Source organism: Heliangelus exortis, chromosome Z (assembly GCF_036169615.1).
Source record: "Heliangelus exortis chromosome Z, bHelExo1.hap1, whole genome shotgun sequence".
NCBI lineage: Eukaryota > Metazoa > Chordata > Aves > Apodiformes > Trochilidae > Heliangelus > Heliangelus exortis.
Window position 1 is genome coordinate 39,278,040 of NC_092454.1, and position 26,614 is coordinate 39,304,653.

The following is a 26,614-nucleotide window of genomic DNA, read 5'->3' on the forward strand; positions in this document are numbered from 1 at the left end:
ATTATTGTTACTCTGTTATTTTTATTCTAGCTTTAATAGGAGAGGGTACGCCAGAGAACCCAGGTGTATTTTGTTTTACCAGCACATTGTTTAATATATTTTTATTAAGCAGCAGTATATAGCAGAAACATAATATTAAAACTATGAGGTTTTCTTTTTTCTGATAATGATAGAAAAAGTTTGGTGTATTTTTGTGAGAAATACTAGAAGTCAGATTTGATGTAAGTCAAATTATTATTTTTTACATTTTAGCTTATTTCACTTATCAGCTTTTTGTTTTGCCCAAAGTTGCCTATGCATAGTTAAATAGGTTTACATATTTCAATATATATTTGGAAATTTTGTCTAGCTCCACCTACAAAGCGTTTTCATTTCTACTAAGGAAATAAAATTTCTCTATAAAACTTACATATAAGTCATCCTGATAAGAAATACAAAATATTTAAGAATAATATCTAAGTTTTACTCCTTAAAATGTAGTATAGAATGACAGATTGTAAATGTATGTCTCAATTACCACTTTCCTTAATGTGCTTAGTTTACAGAGCAAAAATTACTTTAAGATCAGCCTGTTCTTTTAAATAATGTAGCCCTTTGCCTGTTTGGATTAAGGTATTTTTCTGTATTTCCTTTCTCTGTCATAAGATGCATCATTTTAAAATATGAGGCAAATGGAAGAAGAAAACATGAATTAGCTGTGTGCCAAAATATTCCTAAAATCAGATCATTGTCTAGGGATCCATTGCCTGGATACTCAGCCAAACATAATTTTCCTCAAGCAGTCACAGTAATTTTGCAAATAATAATAATATAGAGTCAGGAATACTTGTTATGTTGAGTACACGTTTCATCCTTCCCTCTTTAGTAATATTGAGCTGACCAACAACAGTATTACATCTAGTATAGCATCTGTTATGTAAATTAAAGTAGCAGTATGGGAAAATGTGGCAAGACTTTCTTTCAGATCTACACAAACATTCAAGATTGATATTCTTATTTATTGTGAATATACACACATAACTAGGTGTTATTATTTTTAAAAAAATGGGACAGTGAAGGAAAAGGTTGAGTTTTAAAGCATCAGAAAAGGAAATCATGCTCAGTTTGTTTAATTAGGAAAATCTAAAGGTAGTGCTGAATAATAACTTTGATTAGAGTGTAATTAAACTGAATTATTACTTTTTAAAAAAAATTAAAGTAAAAATTAAATGGGTGTAAGAGCTATAGTTTGTTTTTCAGTTTCTGAGAGACTGAGATCCATGAAAAAAAATGCTTGGTTTATATTTAGTGCATATTATTTCAATTAACAGTTCATGCAGAGTATTTTAGAACTATTATTTTTAAATCTGCTGAGCTAATATGATTACTCCTTCTAAATCCTGCAGAAAATAACAAAGATAAATGACTATACAGTTTTTTCATAGAGTCCCACAGAGACAGCACATGCCATGAAGTGAAAAAGACAAATCTATTTAAGGAAAGAATACTGCATAGTAACTAAGTTTATGAAATGACAGCCTAACCCACAAGTTAACTTCAGTTTCAAAATTCTTCCCAGGACCAAGGTAAAGGAAGAGGAAGCCATTTTTTAAACCTGTCTTAAGTACCATGATTTTCTGTCATCTTTAGGGTATTTTGTTTAATTCTATTAAACTTGTGTACTTGAGTTCAAAGAGGAACCTTGGAGACTTTGCCATCAATTTCTATGCAAATGTACAATCTCCCTTTATGTCATGCTTCCAGCTGACAAGGTCCTTTTCCTGAAAATAGTTCAGTCATACAGATGGAAAATTTGAAGGGCTTATATTTTAAATTCCAGTGTATTAGAAGTTGTAAACCTAATAATCTCAAAAATAATCCCATTGTAATAATGCAGAACTTGCCTGAAAAAAATGTCAGACAAAGGGCAGTATAACCAAAAGTAACACATTCAGGAGAAGATTAGGTATCAATGTCACATTTCACCCTGTGTTCAAGAACAAACAGACTTAGCATTGCAAAACATTGTTGTGGCCAAATCATGTAATAGGATTGTGCTGAGTCTGGGACAAAAGGGAAAACACACAAGCCTTTCCTAGTTTTAGAAAGATAAAACCAAAGTACTGTTAGATTTTGAGATGACTGTCTGTATCTCACAGTCAATAAGCACAATGCTATGAACACTTGAGAGACTTATTCTCCCTGATTCATGGCTCTGTCATACCACGCTCAGACTGGTTCATTTCTATTCATACAAATAAGCCTGTTATTCTGGGATCAGTCTCAACATCATTTGGAGAGTAATACATTTCAGATATTCTGACTTGTTCTTTCACTGCTGTTTGGCAAAGACCTAATAGTCAAGTTTCTGGATATATGACCCCTGCTGAATTTTTATGTTGCAGGGTTTCAAAGAGCTGGTTATCTCACCTCTGCAAGCGTCTTGCCAACTGCATGCTTTATGTTGTTTGTTCTGCAGGACTCATAAGGTAGTCCAAATCAGCAACAGGGCAGGTCATTCTTAATATAACCTAGGAAAGTGGAGAGGCAGGGAAATCTACATGGAAACTTCTGGCTTTCTGCCTGCATCAGCACAGAGGCCTTCATCTTATTGCCATGACACCATTCTGTTTAGCTAGCTGGACACAAGCCAGAAAGTTTGATGGACATTAATGATCAGATGCTGTGTGGCTGAACCTCTTGTGAGAACTCGGCTTGGTTCCTTCCCTCCCATCATCACTGCCCGTTCTCATCTCTCTCGCTTCACCAACTTTGGCTGCAGAGTGTGTGTTCAAAGTGTTTGCTGGGAGTGGATGGCTCTCTTACCATCACTAAACAAGCCTCCTACCTACATGCAGGACAGAGAAAGAGAAGGGAAGGAAAGAGAAGGGAAGAAAAGAGAAAGCAGAAAAGAAAGAAAATTACTTCACATATTTTTAATTATTGTTATCACTTTATGTTTCTACTCCAGAAGTGGAAGAGATTATAACTTGCCAGTGTCCGGGCACAGGTTTTCTGCCTTTTTTACCACAGATGTTTCTCGTAAGCTTATTGGTCCTCTCATCACTTCTCTGCATTACTGTGAGGAAGATGTGTTGCCTATACAAAGAGGAGTTACTCTGTTCTGCTTTGCCAGAGAAATGCACTATAGAAATCAGAGAGAGAATTTTCTTCAAACTTCCAGTCAAGTGTGTCAAAATAACATTCAAAATGGCTGCTTTTTATACACTGCAGTATTGTGATGCATAAAAGTTAAGACCAGAATTCTTAGACTGTAGTTTGTGTTTGTTCACCTTGTACAGCTCCGATGTGACTCTGAGTAATACATATCTCTGCGTATCTTAGATCATATATAGATACATTTTGTATGCACAAGACCTCCATATTTCTAATTAGTTGGCCGAAAGCTACTTGTTGAATCACAGATTAATAGAATCATAGAATTGGCTGGGTTGGAAGGGACCTCAGAGATCATCAAGTCCAACCCTTGATCCACCACTGCTGCAGTTCCCAGACCATGGCACTGAGTGCCACATCCAGTCTCTTTTTAAGTATCTCCAGGGACGGAGAATCCACTACTTCCCGGGGCAGCCCATTCCAATGCTTGATCACCCTCTCAGTAAAGAAATTCTTTCTAATGTCCAACCTAAACCTCCCCCGGCACAACTTGAGACCGTGCCCTCTTGTCTTGCTGAGCGTTGCTTGGGAAAAGAGACCAACCCCCACCTGGCTACACCCTCCTTTCAGGGAGTTGTAGAGAGTGATGAGGTCTCCTCTGAGCCTCCTCTTCTCCAGGCTGAACAGCCCCAGCTCCCTCAGCCTCTCCTCATAGGATCTGTGCTCGAGTCCTTTCACCAGCCTGGTTGCCCTCCTTTGGACTGGCTCCAGGACCTCGATATCCTTCCTGAACTGAGGGTTAGTCCTGTGCCTGGGGAAGGTCTCAGAAGACATGACTTCCAACATGCTTACTTAACCTCTGATAAGTCCTGGCATTTATCTTGACAGTATGCATGTATACTGTGTATTGCTATTACGACTATGATGTAATATCTGAACATGTGATATCATAACTACTTCATCATACCAAGCTAAACTTGGTGTGGCTCTGTACTACAGGTGGGTCCTGACTGTGTTCTGGTCAACTGGAAAAGTCACATGGTGTTTAAACATTGTAATTCTTCCTTCTGACATCAGAAGACATTGCAGCATTGGCTTGAAATAATATTTATAGTTCTAACATCTGAAAAGGTGGTTATTGTCTAGTCGTGGCCTTCATCATAAGTCAGATCAGCATAATTTCATCCAATTGTTACTGCATCAATATCCCTGCTTTCTTGATCCATCTATTATTTTCTGTTATCTGTACATCTTTTGGGAAGAGCCAGTCTTGACTGAAACCTGCTGTGTTTGTGACTGTGCAAGTCACTAAGCTTCATTATTAAAAATGCATAGCTTGTTAATCACCTAAATTTCTTAGTTTCCTTTCCATTGTAAAATGCTATACTATACTTACGGTGCTTCTTGTGATGTTAGAAATTTCCACAACTAAGTAACTACGGATTTAGACCAAGTGATCTCTTGGATAAATTAAATTGGAACATAGGGATAGAAGACAGGAAATGACCATGCAGGTCTTATAGTACAGGTCTCTAGTATCACAGGTATCACATTGTATAAATACACTCAGCAATTTCTCTTCTGGAATGAATGACATTTTTTTCCCCCTATTTCTGTTGAAAGACTGTTTCACAGCCATCACTAATCTAATCTTAGAATTTTTTTTAAGTTACAGGTTTACTCAGGTGCAGTTTTTTACTCATTTGTTCCTGAGACAAAATTGTGCTTCAGCTTAAATATCTTTCCTCTGTCCATTTTTGTTTCTGATATATTTTTAGAACACAGTCCACTCTCAGACTTCATTTTGAATAGATAAACAAGCCCCAGTCACTACCTGCTTAAAAACTAGGCTGTCTATCAGAATGGTGCTTCTCTCCACATCTTCCAGCCTGAATTCTATTCTTGAATGCAGGTGATCATAAATACTAGCTTCACTAATATGTTCTATCTTTTTATGTCAAAATCACCTAATAACTCTCTTTCCCCATCTCGTTCTTAAAATACCTGTAACTACTTAGCACCCGTGCTTATCCACCACAGCCCACATCATCTCCAATGCAACCATTTCCACCTTCACCTTGGTGTTACATTAACTTTCATTTCCCTTTGTTTCATAACTGATTTCTTGGATGGCTCATCACACGTTTTCTAAAAATCAGGCAGGCTCGTTCTAATACATTTTTCTGCATAAAATAAATTATCAAGAGAAAAACTGAACAGATTTAACTGGAATTCTAACATGTATGTTGCATTTTCCATTAATGCTGATGTCTCTTAATCTGTCCTGCAAAATCTTTTCAGTCTTTTCAATGTTCTGTATATTTTGTTTCCTTCTGTAAGTCAGACTTTCCAAATCACATTTCATTCCTGTAGTTCTTTCTGAAACATTTTCTTTTTCCTGGCATTATTTTTTCAAATGTGGATACCAGAATGGGGCATGGGCATTGTAGCCTTAGCTGTGCACATGTAGTGCTATTTCCCTGTTCCCTGCACATGTTCATATTCACCCTGCTTACTGATCCAAGCAGCAGAGTAAATTTTAGGGCAGCTCATTGCTGTTTGGTGATCTTTCATGACCCTGAACTCCCCCTCAAAGTCATTGCTTTGCAAGAGCTTCTCCACCCTCCTATACTTCTTACAAACAAGCTTCATTTCTGGGTCTTACTACCTTGCATTTGGCTGATGTACATACCACAGGATGTCTTAATGTGGTTCATCCTTTATATAGCTCAGTTTTCTCCAAACTCAGGTTGTCCAGCAAAAATTAAGTTTGGAGTTAACCACAGTATGTCATTAAGCTAAGAATAATTCTTTCCTCTAGCATTTGCACATAGCAACTTCCAGTATTCAGACAAAGCAGAATTGGAGATATTGCCCTCCGGTAAATGAAACAGAGTTTAGTCCTAGTGATACCTGGATGAACTTTGATTCTAAGCACTTTATTTTATTTTGGAAATGCATAAACAAAACTAACCTTAAAGTTTCTCTCCTTTACTTTCAGTGGAAAGTGAGATTTTTGCAATGTGTAACACACAACACACACACACGCACACAAAAAAAAAAAAAAAAAAAAAAAAAAGCAGAAAAAGTAAGATTATGCCATACATGTTCTTACATTACATTAAACAGAATCCACAAATCCTAGAAAAACATTAAAAATTGGAACGAGAATTACAGGAAAATGTACTTCATAATGTCACAAGTGTATTGCAAACCAGAACTGTTTAGTTACTTAGTCCTATCTTTTGCATATATGGAAACTGTTGAAACAAGCCAGAATAGCATTACTTCTTTTGGACTTGCAGTCAAAAGTGAGCTCTGGTTCTGTGCGCCCAGCCTGAAACAGGTGATATATTTAAATATAAAAACCCCGCACCACTCTTCTTGTGATGTAAAAGTTTAATTTGGAATCTCAGAGAGTGCATTTTTTAAACATTAATCTGGTTGTTTTCTGTGGGCAAATCACATACGTACTTGAACAGCAGTGTCTGTGTCCTATATGTTATGTAGGAAAAATAGATTTCTGAAAGTGAATTTGCTGGAAGTTTGGTTTTATGAGTTTTCTGTTCATAGAATTTTAGTTCAACTAAGTTGAATTTAAGTGTAATTGAACTAAGTTCAATTTAAGTGTAGGTTTAACACAGAAAACCATGAGGTCAATGATTTTGCACACAGGTTGAGTGCATTGTTCTTCCAAAAAAAATGCGATGGCAGTAAAACTGCAAAAGTTATGACTACGGTATTCAGACTGCAGAGGTAGAAGCAGAGCAGCCTTCTTTTCCTGCTTCTCTACTGAAAATAGCTAAATTTTCAGAAAAATTGAGGTTTTCTGTTGAATCTCCAAAGTTCAATGGACACCTCAAAACTTGAATTTTTTCATAAGAGAGTCTAACATAGGTAGTGGAACAACAACTGTGAATATCTGGTGGCCATGGACTTCTCTTTAGAACGTTTTAGCAGATGGTAATGTAAAGGCAATGTAAGAACTGTGTGCAGCCACTCTATAGAACGACTGTTTGCATGTGGTGAAATGGATTCAGTGATCTTTAAGGTCTTTTCCAACCTTAATGATTCTATACTAATGATTCTAATTCTGTCCTGCATCCAGTCCTAACACGGGCATCTTTCTTGTGCACTGCTTGGAAAGCCCAGTTGTTGTTTTATCACAGGTGTTTACAATATAGAGCTTGTTTTATCTCAGTAACAGTATCAGCAACAACAACAGTAGTAGTGATAATATGGAGTTGTACCCTGAACCAGAACTGTGATTCGTGCAGCCCTGTGGCTGGCCCTGCTTTGTTTAGGAAAATGAGAAATTCATTCCAGCATTCCACAGGTTCAGATTTCAGGTTTCAGCCAGCACTTCTTTTGGTTGCACTTTAAGCACTAATTATAGCTCTGTGGGGAATATGCTGGAGCTGTTTGAGCTGTTGTTCTAGTGAAGAGTAAAATTTAAAAAAGCACCACACGCAAGGGTGCATGTTGAAATGTTCCACTGATATATCCCAATAATTATTGTGTTAATGCATGGGTGTGTGTGGTTTTTCAATGTGCTATTTTTTTAGCCACACACTAAAATATTCTCACGCCTCAGTATTTTAAAGGTATCATATCCTATGAGCTAATAGTGTTCTTTTTGTGATGATTAACTATCTTTCCGTTTCTTAATTAATAAGCTAGTTCAGAAGTGGCAAAAAAAAAAAAAAAAAAACCAAAAATTATGAGCAACAGCTTGCCTTGTCAGCAATATAGAGTAATCATAGCGTTTTGTAAGTAGTGGCAGATTTTTGAGCTGTATATGCATTGTGTGTATGCCTGTCCCAGCACTAGGTAATCTTGTCTTGTCCTCCTAGTTTTCCTAAGAATGAAAACATGACTTCTAATATAAAAACACAGAACTCAGATTTTAGACACTGCATAACCATGCATCATAGCTTATCTGCACCGTCAGTGTTATTACTACTTTCTTCTTAGATATCCTACATGCATATTTTTAATAAATTGATGCACAAATGTGAATTTTTCTGAGGGCATGGGTACCTCAAAACAATTAATGGCCTCAGAAACTTTTCCATTTGTTCATGAATTTTTGCTTTTAATTGCCAAGGCGGCTGTTTTAATAAAAAACAATCTGTTTGGCCATCATCTGATAGCACTTCAGAGTTGCTGGCTTGGACTCTTACCATTATCTGTTTTGGAGAAATGCCTACTTTCAAGTGAGAGTTATGTGTAGTCTACAGAAGAGTCTTCTCAGGTTGTGGGGCCAGACACTTTTCATTCCCACATTAGAGGTTAAGTGGACTGGTAAAATCTCAGCAGGGGCTGGGAGATGCTGCTTCTCAGAAGCAAAATGCTGCCAGTCAGCAGATTGGCATCACTGTGCTTCTACACAGAGCAACAGCATCCAGTTCCCAGAGGCCTCAGAAATCAGTGGAAGCTTGAAGCAAGGAGATGCTGCCTCTCACAAGTGCATCTCTCTGGATGCTGTGATCCTTGGTGCCTGGCCCTGCAGTGGTTGTTCTGTGTCACACTCAAAATCATGCCTGAAGAGTAGGTTTTTTTGGTCTCCAGAGCACTGAACTCTGGTCTGCACATTGAGTTACGAACATTTCCTCTTCAGGAATTAGTTTGTAAGGAGGAGGTCATACCATGGGTTACTTTTTCCAGCTCCCGCATCAGGATCAATTTCACTTCACAGCAGTAGTTTTTGTTCTTGGAAACACTAGGTAACTTTAGAACCATACTGGGGAGAAGAGAGGAAATTAAATGTTTAGGCTTTAGGTGCAGGTAGAGTATCCTCCCATCTGTCTCCATTTTATATTTTCATTATTTGTTTTCTGCTCATGGGTGTGGAATTTCTAGCATATTGGTGCAAAATTACCTCTCACTGGCTGCCACCCCATTACCTCTAGTTACTCCCTTTTCCTGGGCAGGAAAACATCAGGATTCACAGGTTGGATTAAGGCATCTTGACTTGTAAAGCAGTGAATGAATGTCCAGTCTAAACTTTGTAAAGTAGTGTGAATAAGTGTTGCTCTGTTGGCTCAAACGGCATCTTGTAGGTGGAAACTGTTTTTATAAATGGAAGTGTGCTGGAATAAACTTGAGAGTATGTGGGGCTGCTGGTTGTCCCTAGATGAGTGTGTGCAGATCTCTACCTCGTAAAGGTCCTTGCCACTACCACTAAGGCTTTCACTAGTAAAGATGTGATTCCTATGTACACACACACATGCACACATACGCACAAATGCATGCATTTGGTGTGGGGAATGTTCTTTTAATAGTGTTACAAAATTCTGTAGATATAATTATAAATATGTTCAAATTGGCTCTGGTTCTTGGCAGAGTAACCCTTCCATGCTGTTGAACTGGAAAAAAAGTAGCTTTTGTATCACTTAATCCTTCTTGCAACTTGCTGACCAAGGAATAGGAGCCACTAGCAGAAAAAAAAAAAGCGTGAATGTCCAAGGGGTCTTCTGACATGCTTTTACAGGTGCAGTTTGTGCCTTGAGGCCTTTTTGTCAGTGACCCTGAGTCCATTTCATTAAAGGTCAGCTCTCTGCTGAGCCCACTTTCTCTGCCCAGAAAGTGTGCTAGAAAATTGGACTGTGACTAGGTCAATATCAAGTCTTTAGATGTCAGTGAAAGACTTTCTTTTCCATAACGGAACACTTGATTTTTTATTTTTTTTTAATTACTTGACATTTTATGCAGTTTTAAAAAGCAGACAAAACAAAAGGAGAACATTTCATAATGGTCTGATGTGCACTGACAAGTGCAAGTGTAATTGTGGATACATTGAAGAGTTTGGAACATTGAGTCTGTGTCATTGCAAACAGAAGAGCAGAAACCAACACTGTGCTGAGAGGCAGAGGTAACTCTCCTTTGACATCCTGGGGCAAGCAGTGAGCACACTTTGCTGTGCACACATTCCACCCTGATGTATGCCTCTGCTATAGGTCACTAACTCTTTAGTTTTGCTCAAGTTGTACCCATATGGTTTGTAAATGCACCTTTGCTTTTGAGTAATGACACATGGCTTCTTTGGCAGCCCAAGGCTTGACTTTTCATCTTGACACCCTTGGGCATCTGGCAGATGACAGATGACAGATTTAGACAGAGAGTAAAAGCTACAGTGTGCCTTGCATGTGTGTTTATCTTAACTTTGTAACAAAGTCCAAATGTTATTTAACTTTATGTATTTAAAGGAGACCAATTGGGAATGGCATTCACATACAGTAGGACAGCTGATGCTGTTGCTCTAATTTGGTATAGTTACCTGCAACATTATATGAGCATGACTGGGTCTGTTGAATTAAAGCAGAGTCTTTGGAAACTGAGAAAGCAGAAACCAAATGGGAGTTTAACAATATGCTGTAAATGTAAACCAGAACCTTCACTCAGGTTGAATTTAGTTTGGGGATTTTTTTTGTTTTCCTCTTATATTTTTATTGCAATAACAGAGATGTTGATACTTTGTATATTTATAGTAGATACTAATTTTTGCAGAAACATTTGTTATTACTTGTTTGCAAAAAACTTTAGTGTGAAAAGGTAAACTTGGGTGTGTATATCTCTTATTTTTAAAGCCCTGATGTTACTACTAAAATCTAAGTCGATGTTTATTATTTTTAAATACTTAAGAAATAAAATGAGTAAATATTTTAAATTCAAGAATTTCTAACACCCATTGCCATGTTTTTATCCGGACTATTTTATGCACCAAAATATATATTCACAGATCTATTTCTGTAGCTCATTTCTCAATACTAGTACAGTATAAGAAGTATGCATCTAAAGACACATACACACATTCTCTGTGCACAGAAGCTAATAATACAAGGGTTATTCCTGAAAAATTTGCACGAGTTACAGCCCTAGGCTGCTGTGAAAAGGTGTTCATTGCATGACTGAGACAAATCATATTATCCTGCTGTTTGCAAACAAAACCAGCTGATGATGATAGCAGAAAAATGGCAGATGGATTGTTGTTGATTGGATATTTTGCTCTGTGTTTATGCTTTTGAGAATGTCTTTTTTTTTTTTTTTTTTTTTTTTAAAGTTTAGTTTTGTTTTTTTAAGTGGAAAATGGGCTTTTAGAAAAAACATTAAAATAATTAGATTCTGGTTTTCTCCCCCAAGATCTGTAGTTTTACTACCCTGAATTCTGATTTCTGCTCTCTTGGCTGGGGACACCAAATTTCCCATTGTTTATCTATTTGGACAAATGTCATTACATAATATTGTGCTTTCAAGAAAAACTTGAAGAAGAAAAATGTAAAGTCCTCCAGATAGCAGTTATAAATATTCATAAAAATAAATGTTTTGATGGAATATTTTGGCATGTTCTGGATGTACAAGTGTGTCTGTATGACATGTATTCTACTCTGTGTATTCTGCCTGTCTAAGCATACATTAACATTGGTGTTTGTGTATATGTAGGAGAGAGAAGTTATTTTTTAAGGGCAATTTCAGACTAGACAGGAATCCATACAGTACTCTGAAACAGATGTCAGGATTGAGAGACAAGCCAAAAATTACCACTGAGTTGACAAGATGAAAGGAAAAAAATAATATACTGCTGGGGAGTATGGTCTAGTTGTATGAGATGACAGGATAAAAACAAAACAAAACTAATGAGAGTCGAGTGGAAGGACATCAAACAGTATAGAAACATCATATCTTTATCATAATCCTCCATCCCATTCCCCACAAGCCAACAGAGGACCCTAATTTGTGGCTTCCTGACCTTCTCGGATAATAAATCATTGAACTTTCATGAAATAATCTTTCTATTAACCTCATCTGTCTCATCAAATGCTGTCAGAATGGAGAGGTAAGAGGTAAAGATATTCAAAGAAAGAAGACTATATTGTAGACTGAAAGAGAGGTGGTTCGTAAACCAGTTGCAGCCCCATGAAGTTGCAAAACACATCTTGCTGGCTTTGGGATTTGGTCCAAATCAGACACTGCTGATTCCCTAGGAAAGCAAGCAGAACAAGAACCTCAGATGGAAGGGGAGTTCTGATTCGGAAAGAGTTCCTTATATAGGGGAGGAGAGCAGTAGCGCTTCATAAGAGTTGTCTTTAAAACAACAAAAAATGCAACAATTTTGCATCTTTTTCTTAGTGTAGTAGCTAAGATCAGCTAAAGGAAGTTGAAACAGTTACACTTCCCAGCTGATCACACCACTCTTTTGGGGAGAATGTGGATTTCATAATACTTGGCACACTGGGATTTTCTTCCCTGCTTTACATGGATTTTTTTAAATGAGAAGTTGCATTTTAGGGACATAAGCTTATGTAAAGAGTAGGCAAGAGAAATTGATTTTTTATTTATTTTACTGGAGTGAAGAGTCTCTTCAGGTAGCATACTTGTATTAAACCTAACCAGAGATAAGTTTAGTCTTAGTGTACCCATTTTAGTTCCTTATTTGAAATAATGCATGTGCCTAGGTTACTTGCCCAACTAGTTATATATTTAAAATATCGTGCTCAGCTACAGCTTTCCCTATTCATTAAAATATTTACAATATTTTTTCCCATTCTTATTTATGTATGATTCTTTGTCTTTAGCATTCATAATGGACTAGATGGGTTGGACTAGATGACCTCAGGTAGTCTGTGACTTAATAAGTGTGATACAACAGTGCTCTGGTTCACAGTTTGTAATGCTACTCATTACTCATGCTGGTACCACCAGGTAACCCAAGAAGAAACTGCTGAGAGTGCCCTGATAATTGACAGGCATTATATATTACAAAAGGTTTTAGTTTCAAGTATGGTACTTCTTTTTATTTTCCAACACAGTATGGTGTTTCAAGGCTTCCTCTGAGCTTTCACCACCTTTTTTCTTGGTATGGCTGGATAGCATAGATGCAAAGCAACAAACAGACATTCTATTAAAGTTGTTTCTAAGGCTGTGTTCATACCACTCATTTTCCAAATTTTTCCTATGTCTGATTCTGAACTCTGCTAAATCCTGTTTTCATTTCAGATTCTTCTCAGTAATACAGTTCATTTTATTGTTTTTCTCTCATCAAATGATGTTTTTTGGGGAGGGAACAGACCTGTTTTTAAGCAGGTGATGGGGAAAAGAAAGATAATTAATCAAATCTTTTGTTCCGGTTCCCAACAGGGAAGAAGAGGCTTAGGTTCAGTCTTTGTTTGGGCATCTGGAAACGGTGGAAGAAGTCGAGACCACTGCTCCTGTGATGGCTACACCAATAGCATCTACACTATCTCCATAAGCAGCACAGCTGAAAGTGGGAAGAAGCCTTGGTATCTGGAAGAATGTGCATCCACGCTAGCTACAACATACAGCAGTGGGGAATCCTATGACAGGAAAATAGTACGGTTTTAAATATTTTATTTAATGTGTATGTGCTTGTGTTTTGCATAGAGACTTTGATGGGAAGGAGAGAGAGCTCATTTTCACTAATTCACTGCTTAAGAAAAAAAATCATTTGTGGGAAAGTTCACTTTGCTCCACTGTGTTACTCAGCTGGAGTCACAGCACTGCATTTGAAACTAATATGGGTATCTCTGCATGCCACAGCCTAATGAAGTTAAGGTATATGCACATCATAGCGGGTTTTTCCACTCACCTAGCTGCTGCCAGCTCTGAGTGGTGCTTCCAGAGATCTTATTGTTACTGCCATGGAAACAGATTTCCTTACCAACATCTTGTAGCCTATCAGTAGGCCTGAGAACATATCTTCTTTTTGTTTTTGATCCAGTTGTTAATAGTTCTCATATTTTACACTCATGATATTATAACTATTCCTACATACCTCTCAATTTTCTCAGATTTATTTTGATCCAGAATCATTCCTCTTTTACATTCAATGATGATCAGTTATTATTCACATTGCTGCCTGTTGTGGCTAGCTGATACATCGTAAGCAAGATTAATCTCACCTTCCTGTATTGTTCCTCATCTCATTCCTAAGCAGCCACCATCCATTTTATATTATGTTCTCACTTTGGCTAAAGACTGACAAAGTGTTTTAATTCTCTTTGATAATCTATTGATACCATGAGAACTTTTACACTGTATCTGCTCTTTCAATTTCAATATACTTTTCCATATTCAGTATACTACTTCTTTTAGCCTCTTAAACCCTTGTACTAGGAGTTATCAGGGTTGTTAATATTGTCTTCTTCCCTGCTTATTATCTATCCTAGTGTATAACTTAAAGATCTTAATTCCTCCCTTATCAGAAAATTTTTCAGTTTTGTTTTTTTTTAGGTGTTTTCTTAAGCACCTATCTAACACTACCTTCTTTCTGGTCTTTGACAGATACCTTTCTTGGTGTCAGTGAGGAGTTAAAACTTCTTGTAGCTGTGTTTTTTTAATACTGTCCTCCGTGTCTTTCAGGATTCTGGGATGCTGGCCATCCCTTCTTGGATTCTTCCTTATTTTCAGATGATCTAATTTTTGTTTTAAACTTGTTCTGAAGTATTTCTTCATTCCAGTAATTTTTCTGCACTTAACTTTCTTCTCTCCACTGAAACATTATCTCTCTTCCTGGCATGTTTTCTTGTTCTCCCTGATAAATAATAACAAATATAATAAATTATTCCATCCCCTAACAGTTCTCACTTCTGTGTTTAAATTCTCTCCCCTGTCCTTTAAAAAACCTTCACTTCTTTCTTCATTTTTAAGTAAGACTATTACATTGTAAGGTGAACAGAGGCATTTGCAGTTCCACAGCCTGACCTCTTGCCTAATCAAGACTGTAAAATCTTCCCCAAACCCTTCAAATCCAGCAGTTGCTGTCAACTCGAGAATAATTTTTAAAAATACAATCAATTTTGCTTTCAAAGCTTCCGCTAAAATTTAGAACAATTGGTTGCATTTACCTGTTGCTATTAAAAGAAAAAAAAAAAAAAAAAAAAAAAGGAAAGAAAAGGAAAGAAGTCTTGTTTACCATCTGAGCTCTTCTGGCTTCAGTTTCTAGGCATTTGTTTGTGTCACAGGTTTTATTGCTGGTATCAAGTGCGTTCCAGTTGCCCAATGTCTTTCCCTCTAGGCATGTAGCCTGATCAAGTAATCCCTTTGGATAAATGAAAATCAGCTTCTTGCATCACTGTGTAAGGCATTTTTTCTTATAAACCCTCTCCCATTTTGTGAGCTTTGAGTACCAAAACTAGGCACACCAGTCAGGTAGTAGCAGTATCAGTGCCAAATGCACAGGAAAATGTGTATCTGTGAATGTTCACTGTCATGTAATGTGTTCATCTGCTGTGGGACACCCAACCCACTTTTAGACCTGCTGCTTCTCTCTTGGTCCAAGGACAGATATAAGGATAGTTCTAGTCTCTGTATTGCACCATTTACCACATACTGTACTGGGTTAGTACCCAATCTCAGCCAGCCTTCTTCATTACTTTCTCATTCAAATTTTCTCCAAGTTCATTCATCAGGAAGTGCAAGTGTTTTCTTTTCCCTTTCCATCACTTGTAAAAGTCTTTGGTATTTCTAAGCAGTCTGGTTTAAACTTGCTATTTAAAATGGCTATAAATAGGAAGAGAATTTATCATGTTTGTATGCTCTCAAAACTTAATTTCGATTTTTTTTTATTTCTAGAAAGGAACATTCAGTAAAATAATGGTTCACCATTTACTACTGCTATTAACTATTCTATTATTCCTGGGCAACCAAAATATTGGTTTGGGGGATCTTTTGCTTGTGATGTATTTTAAAATAAAACATCTTTACCCTGTATTCTGCTCTTGTAGGCATCACCATTTGACCTTTGTCTTTCCTTATCACCTCTGGTCACCTTCTAATTTGTATTAATTCCTATCCCTCTGAACTTTTATTCACTTAACATTTATTTATTTATTACTTACTTCAGCTGTTAACACTTGCTCTTTTTTTTTTTTTTTTTAGTCTGTCAAAATATCTGTGTGTTTCTCAGTTCTTATTTGTAGTTTTTTTACTTAGCTGATTCAATCTTTGGTTATTCCTCTGATTTTTTAATAGCTGGAGTTATCTTGATGATTGTCTTCCATTCTTCTCAGTTAGCATGGACTTTCCATTTTTACAGAATTACTGTTTCAGTTAGAGAACATTACTTATTCATGTCATGTCGCTCCTTTGTAACTTACACTAGCACCAAAACACCTGGAGGTGATCTCACCTTTGTTGTTAAGAGACTTTCTTATGAACCATGGGAATACATGATTTTTCAGTTTCCTGGAGTATAATACCCATCACTTTTAGAATTTATGCACTGTCTTAATACTTGCAGTTTAATATTTTATTGTAAGATTATTTAAAGGAGAGATTAAGTAGTATGAACATACATTAGCCCCTAATTGAGGAAATAACAAATAGATTTTACATCAGCATTTTTTTTTTTTTTCTAATATACGCCTCTCTAAAAATGCCCTTAGTGTGGAGTCTCAGTTGAAGATCTCACCCAGGCTATCAAAGATAATGAAAAATAACTTATTAATTAAGCAATCCTTTCATTACATGCCCACATGGAGACAGGGAGATTGATCTTATCTGTGTATCTGTATTGATTATAGACTGATTTTTAAAGGAATAATGACAGTATCTCTATTCTCTTCTCCAATTTGCCTGCTAAAATTGAGTTCTAAAAACCTATCAAGCCTCATTTACCTTGAAATGCAGTCTTGTTTGAAACAAGGACTGCACTGAAGATGGAACTAAAAATGTTGAGGTCAAAGTTTTTCAACTGCTATAAAATGATAAAAGAGTCTACAATGAGGATGATGTGATTTTTTTTTCATTTTTGTACCACATTTTCTTTCCACTGCATCCTACCTCATGTTTTTGTTTAGACTGCTGCTCCTTTTTGAGTCACACAGTGTCTTCATATCTTCCTACAGAAAGGTTAGAGCGTTCAGTTAGTTTAAAGGGGAGAATATCATTAGAAGGATACAAAGATTATTATCAACTTTAAATTCTCAAAAATCAATTATGTACATAAAAATATATGCAGTATACAAATTAGCTATGAAGACCTCAACTTCATGCCAGAATTGAAAAACGGTAGCAGGGCATATGTTGGTTTGTTGGAGTGAGGTTTCCATGTTCAAAATAGGAACCAAAAACACTACTTCAGTAAATCAGGAAAAAGTGACCTGGCATGGGACTTGCAATCAAAATCAAATTAACTCATTCTTATAAGTATGAAACTCACTGTTATGTCACAAACTCCAATATCATGTGAGATTTTACAGTGGTGTAGGACAGAAGAACCTATCCATGGTTAAGAGACAGTGAATGGTTACCACTTAATAATGTTAGGTTTCATAGTTCCTTCGTATTTTTCCTTTCAGCTCTTCAGTTTAATTTCATTTTTTCCCTCCTGTTTTTCTATCCAATATGTGTAGAATATATGATAAGGTAGATTAGCAAACTAATCAAATGTGAGGTATTCAAAATCCTTACTAAAAGGTTTTGTTTTCAGTATATTTTAATAGAAGCAGCCATGCTTTTATAGCTACACAAAAGATTTTTAAAACATCTTTTCATTACTCTGTGTTTTTATAATTGCTTGTTATAAATACAAAATATAATCAGAAGGTTTTCAAGGCTGGAAGGCCTTGTGCAGTGATAGCTTAATTTCATCTACATGACTCTGTTTTCCATATGGAGCTTTTTAACTGACTACAAACTAAAGTAAAAGGAAGCAAATTCTTGCCTGAAATAATTTGAGCTAAGAATTACAGCTAAACACACGCTGATGTTACCATCTTACATGCGTTCCTTGTTCCTCAGGGAAGGTCCTCCATGTATGCTTGTCTTTACGCTGTACTGAATTTCATTGCAGTAATTCTTAGTCCATTATGAAATGAGTTTCCAACCTGGGGATGTATTAGCATGCCCAAAGCATACAAACGTTTCACAGATGCACCTGGGTGTATGCATTTTACATGGACTCTCAGATAAAAACTAGAATTATTATTAGGTGTTTCCAAGAGCAGCTGCAAAGTGCTGGTGTAGACATATAAACTTACACTCTGGGACAAAGGCAAATCAATAGAAGGCAAAGACCATGAAAATATACTTCTTCATTGAGATTATCTATCAAAACAAGATGACTGCAAAAATATTGGCCACTAATATAATGTTGTCAAGATATTTTCTCCTATTATTTCTTTTCTGCTATTTTGAATGCAATACGACCAAGCTGAAAGATAGCTTCCTAGATCATGAATCTAGGCTAGATAAAACACCACCTAATATAGTTATCTATATTAGCTTACATATGTGCACAATACATCACATGTCCTTTGAATTCCTTTTTTTGAAATTATTTCTTAAAGCACTCAGGAATTTCTGTATGAAAGTCCTTCACAGATGCAACTTATAAACCTATTACGTGATCAAACCTATAAACCTATTACACGATCAGTTACCTTCTCAAAAGAAGCTGTCTGCTCTCTACTTTATGTTCCACCTATTTAATTGTTTTCTAAAAAATAAATTCCAGTTCATCTGCTGGGTTTCTTGCCCTTCTAAGATATATTTCTGCCTTGCTGACAAACTTCTGCTCTAAGCAGAACTTAAAACAAAATGAAAAAAAAAAAACCTCCCATCTCCAGACAGTTCTTAAAACACAAACGAAAACCTACTCTTGTTCAGAAAGTCTTTCAGGGTATGAAGAAACACATACTGTGGACTGTTCAGTTTTGAGTAGACAAAGATGCATAAGGGATGTAAGAAGGAACAGTAGGTTTGTATTAAACCTTTGTCACTTCTAGGGACACAAGTTCACAGAAATCAACCTATCTTGAAGAGATGTAGCAGAAAGGAGAAAATGGTTCAATCAATTCAAAAAGCTTGTGTCATGAAATAAGAAATGAGTAGAGGAAGAGTGAGCATGCTGTCTGCTTCTGGAAATTCTGTTTTGACCTTGGTAATTAACCTCCCAGTTGGTGAAAATACAGCCTCAATAATGGCTGTACAGAAGTGGTGTCTTCAGAGCAACTGCTGTAAAAGCATTACAGTGTGTCTGGAGTTTTTTTCTTTAATAAATGTGTGGATTTTCTGAAAGCTGCTGGACTTTTGTATGTGGCAGTGAATGGAGATGATGTGAGTCATCTTTTTATGCCTTTCACCAGATTGCCAGTCATAGGTTGCTATTTTCATGTTGATTAAAGTAGGCCAGTACCAGAAACATTGTCATTATTTTCAGTAAAATCTTCTTGATTCAAAAGATCTAGAAGTGGGTATAATTCATGTCCTTAGAAATATTTCATGGACTTCTCTTGGGCAGCGTAAATAGCATTTTTGTTGATCAGAAGAAGTTTTTTTACACAGGTATTTGAAGTATACAAATATGTCATATTCAAAACAAAAATTTCTCCTTCCCACACAAGTGATCAGAATGACAGCTAATATGCAGCAGTGACAGCTTCATGGTGCTATCAAATACCAAGTCTTTTATTGTGATTAATGATGTTGCCCTCATGTGGTTAAGGAACTTGGGGCACTATTTTTCTTCTTGAAACTTGCTTGCCTGTTGGTGGTTCTGTATTCTTTTTCTCTTAGGATAGATGTGACACTTCTCTGACAGTGAATCCATAGTGCTGAAAAACATGCCTCAGATCTTGGAGGTAATTTACACCTGAACAGCTCAGATACTGTCAGTAAATTTCTTTTGAAATGGCTCAAATGGGAATTCCACTTAGTAAGATTTCCTACACATTTTCTGCTGAAATATTTGCTGAGTAAAAGGAGGAATTAAGGGTCTGTCGGTCAAATTGCTGCCACAACATCCACTTAGAATGTGAGAGACGTTGCCAAATAAAGAAGTGTCATGGTTTGTTATGCTTGATACCTGTAACAACAGGCAAAAAAATACTCTGGAAGCATGTTCTTCCACAGGATGAGAAATACAGAGAGCATAATGCAGTGTGATTTTCACTGTATTGAAAGAAGCTGTTTCTTAAGGAAAAGGTTCTATGAGGGCACCTCTTCCTGCTGCAGTTTCCTCTCTTAATATTGTCAGGGCATTTTTTGAATTTCCATTTTTCCAACGCAATTTTAATTGCCTAAATTAATACACAGTCAGTAGAAGAGAAGACAAGTGATAAAGAAATTATATGAGCATTTTACCTATGGGGTTCCACTTCTAGCTGATAACAGGTGAAAGGCATTGTTTAACAAGGTGTGCATTTATGCAGGATATCACATCCTAGGCAAAGAAGGTTCTTTCTAGACTTCATTATTCAAGAAATAAGGCCTTTGGTAACTTCACTAATTTAAGGATATAACATAAGAGCTTTAATCCATCTTTTTCAATTTCCAGAAGCTTCCATTTTGGTCATTACTTTCTTTCAAAAATAATTTTCTGGGTGCTACTAGCTCCTTCTTTAGTAGAAGTCTTTTGTTTAAGCTTCTGTATCCTTCCATCTAATGAGAACTTTCAGCAGCCTCATACAACTTGTGTGATTACTACTGAGTGGTATAGGAAATGTGGGAAACCTATACCTCCTGTATGTAATTGCTTGTATTTTGCCCAGATGAAGCATGGCTCTTTCTTCAGATCATATTTTGTGTGTCTTCCAGTTTAAAAGCTACATGCCCTATGTTTTGTTGTGATTTTTCTGTCCTCTGACCTCTTCTTCTCCCATCTTTACACACATCTGCATTGCAAATCAAGTATGAGGCTAGTGAATTAGAGGAAACGAAGACACAATAAATCAGTATACTTAGGTAAGAAGTTGTGTAAGCAGCTTCCCCTGTGCCACTCAGGCATCTGTTTTCTCTTCCAGCGAATGAATCTCAGGAATCAGCTGAAATGCTGAAAATAAAGTTTGGCATCACAGGTCATTCACTCTGCCACCTTCGTGGTGGAGACTGCTGTCAGTAACTGTTCTCAGGTTCATTTGTGTTTCACTTGAGCTTCTGTAAGGTAGTAGTGACTTTTTGACCTTATTGCCTTTGCCTTTCTAGGAACCACTTATTCCAGAAAAAGATCATGCATTGGAATCACTTTAGATTAACATTTCCTGAAAGAAGCAGAATTTAAAATGCATAGGGAGAATCTGCCTAAAGTTCATTTAAAAATTAATTATAAAATGCATTATAAGATGGAAACATGCTAACACTAAATAGAGGACTGTGGCTTTAGCTGGTGTTGCACATTATAGTTTATGCATCTACTTAGATTACAAATAAAATATGTAGCAGTTTATAATTAAACAACATGTACAATTTAAAGCTGCAAATAACTAATTGACTGGCGATGTCTAGGCCAAATTTGTAATTATATCAATATTAATCAGTGAATTATTGCATAATTTCATGAGCATGAAGGAACTATTAAACACAGTACTTAGCATGAGCCCAACTGTGTTCTATCTTGTCACATTTTTCCAGTGTAACTTTAATCAAAGTAATTAACGCTTCCATACCACTTTTGTAGTCTTATATTTGGTATAAACAGTCTGTATAAAGATTTAGTTCATTCCTTTTTGTAAAGGTCTCTGAGATTCTTGGATGAAAAGTGCTCAGTAAATGCAAGTAGAAGGGCAGAGTTCTATCCATGCAGTTCTAAAACCCTCTGCATATTTCTCTAATTTGCAAGTCTTTTTGCTGATCATGCCATGGAAAAAAATGGAGACTAACTTATGTTAGAGTGCCCTACAGAGAACACTTCTCCAAGTTCACAAGTGACTTCAGGCTCAGAACATCTATCTATTTTTATGTATTCAGATACCTGTTTTTTTCTTTGTTTTTTTCCTTTCCTTTCAATGAAAAAAAAAAAAAAAAAAAAAAAAAGAAAAGATACCCTTTACATTTATTCAAGCAAATGGAACTTCTGTTGATTTCTGAAGCTGTATTCTAAATTTCACACATTCGATTTCTTCCAGATCACCACTGACCTGAGGCAGCGTTGCACAGACAGCCATACTGGAACCTCAGCCTCTGCACCTATGGCTGCAGGCATCATTGCACTGGCACTGGAAGCAAAGTAAGATCTGAGTAATACTTGGGGAAAAAAAAAGAAAAACAAACAAAAAAAAAAAGGATGTGGGGATTTGGGAAGATCGTTCTCATTCATCCAGCACCGTTATCTAGGGATCTCAAAGTGCTTTGGAACTTGTACTGTAGTAATTCACAGTACCCTTCCAAGGGCAGGAAAGATCTTTGTGCTTATTTCACATACAGTAAAGTTGACACTGTGCAAATGACTACTCAGTGTTGAAATAGCCTGAAATGGTGCTGAGCAGTTAGTTTCCATTAAATGATGTACAGCATCCTCACGTCTTACACTACCCTCACAGTGCTGGCCAAACTTGCTGTACTCTGCAGCCAGCTGCAGGTCATCTCTTGCATTCATCAGGCTTCTCTTTTGAGTGTCTATTCTTTAATGTTGAAGGAAATTTTGAGATAGTGGTAGGTTACTGGGAACAGAATATAGTATGAAAAAAAAATTCTCGTCTTCTGCATACTGACAGAAGACTAGTTTTTCCAATGGGTTAAGCTCCTCAACTCTAAACACCATGGATAATGCAAGTCCGTAATCCTGTTACCTTTAGCTCAGAAAAATTTCCATTTTACAAGCATTTTCTCAGCTGCACTTTGTGTTTAATATACCGTTAATGTGCTCCATGAAGCAGCAAAAATACTGGAGTTTTATCAGGTAAATCTGTATTTCAGAACCCTTTGCATTGCTTTGCACTGTGTTGGATAATATTTACAGGTCCAAGGATGAAATGCTCCATCCAAAATCCTGCTTGAAATCAAATGTTTCTAAGTTCTAAGAGACTAATTCTATTAAATTCTAAAGAAAACCAGTTTTCTCTGAGGGCAGCCTGTGAAGAAAGCAAAAGATTTGCAGACAGTACTCATTTCAAATCATATGTAATCCATAGCAGCAGATTTGTTTCCACCTTCAGTGTTGCCTGTGTTCCACCATAAGCAAATATTCAAGACAGAATAATTTTTGCTGTTAAATTACAGTAATTAGAATGAGAGTAATTGAAGAGTTGACATAATCTTAAGTAGTACAATGCATATATCATTATAATTATATTTCATTAATACAGTCATGAGAAAAAAGGTATTTTGAAAAGTTAATATAATGCAATTGTTTTGGGTTTTTTTTTTATTATTTTTAATCTCTTCTTAATCTCAGTTTTAAAATCCTGAATTCATTCCAAGGAATTTGCACACGTAGATTAAATTGCACGTGCTTAGATTTCATTCTATTGAAAGTTTTTCTAATTATTTCTTAATGGATCAGGGTTGCTTTTAATATATTTTTTTATGTTTTGTATGATAATTTGTGTGCATTTTCTAACAAAAGATTGTTGTAATTGAAAGTGTCAAAGAGTTAAGCACACAGTTGCTGCAACCAAGCCACTGCTGATCATGACATCTTGAAACACACTGAGAAGTGTACTCTTTACACAACCTTTTTTGTCTGTGAACTTTGGTGACTATGCCAATGTTAGTGCCTATATTGTTTTGTTGGTTTTGGTTTGTGGTTTTTTTGTCTTATGTTGCTTTGGTTTTTTTTTTCCCAAATTAATAGTTCCTATAATAATTACAAAGAAAAGACTACATTAAAGCCTCACATGTGATGAAAGCAAAATGTGCCAATGACTAAATATCCTAGACACATTTTGCACTTGTAGTACCCTGTTGCATAGAGCTAAGACATTCAGGGTTCAAATGTATTGATTTTTGCCTCATTTCTGTTTCTTTTCAGTGTCAGTAGACTGAAGGTTCTTACGTATTTCCAAATCTTAATCTTTGTATTTGAATAGATCCAATAGAATTCCATTAGTAACACCAAAAACCACATGGTTTTATTAATTTGGATTTCATTCACTAACTTTCCTCTCCTCTGTGTATTTGCAGACAATTTTCTGAACACAGCCATGGTCTGGCTGAACAGGGAGATTTTGAAGGAAATTAGAGTAAAAAAGAGAGCTTACAAACTGTGAAAAAAAGGGCTGGCTACTCAGGAAGAGTTCAGGAACATAGTTAGGTGATGTAGAAAGAAAATTAGAGAGACGAAGGCACAATTTGAACTTACTCTTGCCACTTCTGTTAAGGATAACAAGTCTTTATACAGATACATCAGTACCAAAAAGGAGGGTCAGGGAAAACCACCATTCTTTTTCGGACATCAGGGGGAACATAGTTATCAAAGATGAGGAAAAGGCTGAGGTATTTAACACCTTCTTTACCTCAGTTTTCAACAGTAAGACAGGTTGTCCTGAGGACAGATGGCTTCTGGGACTTGTAGACAGAAATAAGAAGCTGAACAGCCCCCCTGTACAGTTTGTACAGGGAACAGTTTGTGACCTGCTGAGCCACTTGGATCCTCATAAGTCTATGGGTCCAGATGGGATCCATGCCAGGGTGATGAGGGAGCTGGCAGAAGAGCTCACCAAGCTGCTCTACATCATTTATCAACAGTCCTGGCTCACTGGGGACATCCCAGATGATTAGAAGTTGGCGAATGTCACAGCAATCCACAAAAAGGGATGAAATGAGGACCCAGGAAACTCCCGGCCTGTCAGCCTGACCTCAGTGCCTGGCAGGTTATGGATCAGATCATCCTGGGGGCAATCACACAGCACCTACAGGATGGACAGGGGATCAGACCCAGCCAGCACAAGGTTAGAAAGGGCAGGTCCTGTCTGACCAACCTGATCTCCTTTTATGATCGGGTGACCCAGCTGGTGGATGAGGGGAAGGCTGTGGATGGAATCTGCCTGGACTTCAGCAAGGCCTTTGGCACTGTCTCCCACAGCATTCTCCTGACAAAGCTGTCAGCCCAGGGCTCAGACAGGAGCACTCTGCGCTGGGTTAGGAACTGCTGGAGGCCCCCAGAGAGTGGTGCTGAATGGTGCTGATCCAATTGGCGGCCGGTCACCAGTGGTGTCCCCCAGGGATCAGTGTTGGGCCCAGTTCTGTTTAATATCTTTATAGATGATTTAGATGAGGGGATTGAGTCCACCATTAGCAAATTCACAGATGACACCAAGCTGGGTGGGAGTGTGGATCAGCTGGAAGGCAGGAGGGCTCTGCAGAGGGACCTGGACAGACTGGAGAGTTGGGCTGATTCCAATGGGATGAGGTTCAACACGGCCAAGTGCCGGGTCCTGCACTTTGGCCACAACAACCCCATGGGGAGCTCCAGGCTGGGCACAGAGTGGCTGAGAGCAGCCAGACAGAAAGGGACCTGGGAGTCTGGATTGACAGGAAGCTGAACATGAGCCAACAGTGTGCCCAGGTGGCCAAGAAGGCCAATGGCGTCCTGGCCTGTATCAGGAACAGTGTGGCCAGCAGGTCCAGGGAAGTGATTCTGCCCCTGTACTCGGCGCTGGTGAGGCCGCAGCTTGAGTCCTGTGTCCAGTTCTGGGCCCCACAGTTCAGGAAGGAGATTGAGGTGCTGGAGCAGGTCCAAAGAAGAGCAAGGAGGCTGTGAAGGGATCCAGCACAAGTCCTGTGAGGAAGGGTTGAGGGAGCTGGGGGTGTTCAGCCTGGAGAAGAGGAGGCTCAGGGGGAGACCTCATCACTCTCTACAACTCCCTGAAAGGAGGTGGGAGCCAGGGGGAGGTTGGTCTCTTCTCCCAGGCAGCCATCAGTAAGGCAAAGGGGCATGGGCTTAAGCTCTGACAGGGGAGGTTTAGGTTGGATATTAGGAAAAAATTCTTTACAGAGAGGGTGATCAAACACTCGAATGGGCTGCCCAGGGAGGTGGTGGATTCTCTGTCCCTGGAGATTTTTAAAAGTAGATTGTATGTGGCACTCAGTGCCATGGTCTTGGTCTTCTGAAGCTGTAGATTATGAACTAAGGCCTTTAATATTACAAGGAGATCATATCATAATGTATTCAATTTTAATGTTTGTATGAAATCTGTTCTGATTATTTTAAGCTGTTTCTGAACTTCCTGAAGACTCCTTGAATATGTGTTTAATAGTGTACAGTTTCATTTGACTTTGTGCTACAAAACAACAAATTATATTATAAGAGGGGTTTGAGCCTATGAAGTTAGTTTTCCTTGATAAGACCCATATGGTAGTATTGGCAAATAGATGATGAAGAACCTGACTGCTGATTTAAACCCTCCACTTATTTGTTTTTTACAACCAGGATGTGCCCCTGAAATCCTGGTAACAAATGGTTTTGGGATAGCAGTCTGCTTACTACCCCAATTTCAAATAATGTGAACACTTTTTTTAATTTTTGGTCCAGTATTTGAGTATCAAGTGTCATCCTTTCTTTCCTTTGGGAATCAAAGAAGTGCTACTGAGTTTTAGACTGCTCATTTGGAATCAGGGAGCATTATGCAGAAATGTAGGTATTCAAAAAACATCACACAGAGAAAGATATATCTTAATCTTCATATTCTATATTGTTAATGGTACTCAGCAAGATAATAATTTTATCTGATGGTTCCCATTATATCTACTGTTCTCTTCAAGCTCTGTGAATAAATGCTTGCTGTTTACATCACTTCTTGGTCATTACATAATGTCAAATTTTGCTAATTGTAAACTGGCA

At 37.3% G+C, this 26,614-nt stretch overlaps 1 protein-coding gene across 2 annotated transcripts in view; it reads left to right on the plus strand.

The window, feature by feature from the left end:
* The window catches only part of PCSK5 (proprotein convertase subtilisin/kexin type 5), a 260,142-nt gene that overhangs the window by 115,543 nt on the left and 117,985 nt on the right, over window positions 1-26,614 (plus strand). For both annotated transcript variants that reach the window (XM_071731597.1, XM_071731598.1), the window contains exons 8-9: window positions 13,234-13,446; window positions 21,960-22,060. In XM_071731597.1, the coding sequence (XP_071587698.1) occupies window positions 13,234-13,446; window positions 21,960-22,060 (314 nt within the window). The remainder of the gene's footprint in view (window positions 1-13,233; window positions 13,447-21,959; window positions 22,061-26,614) is intronic.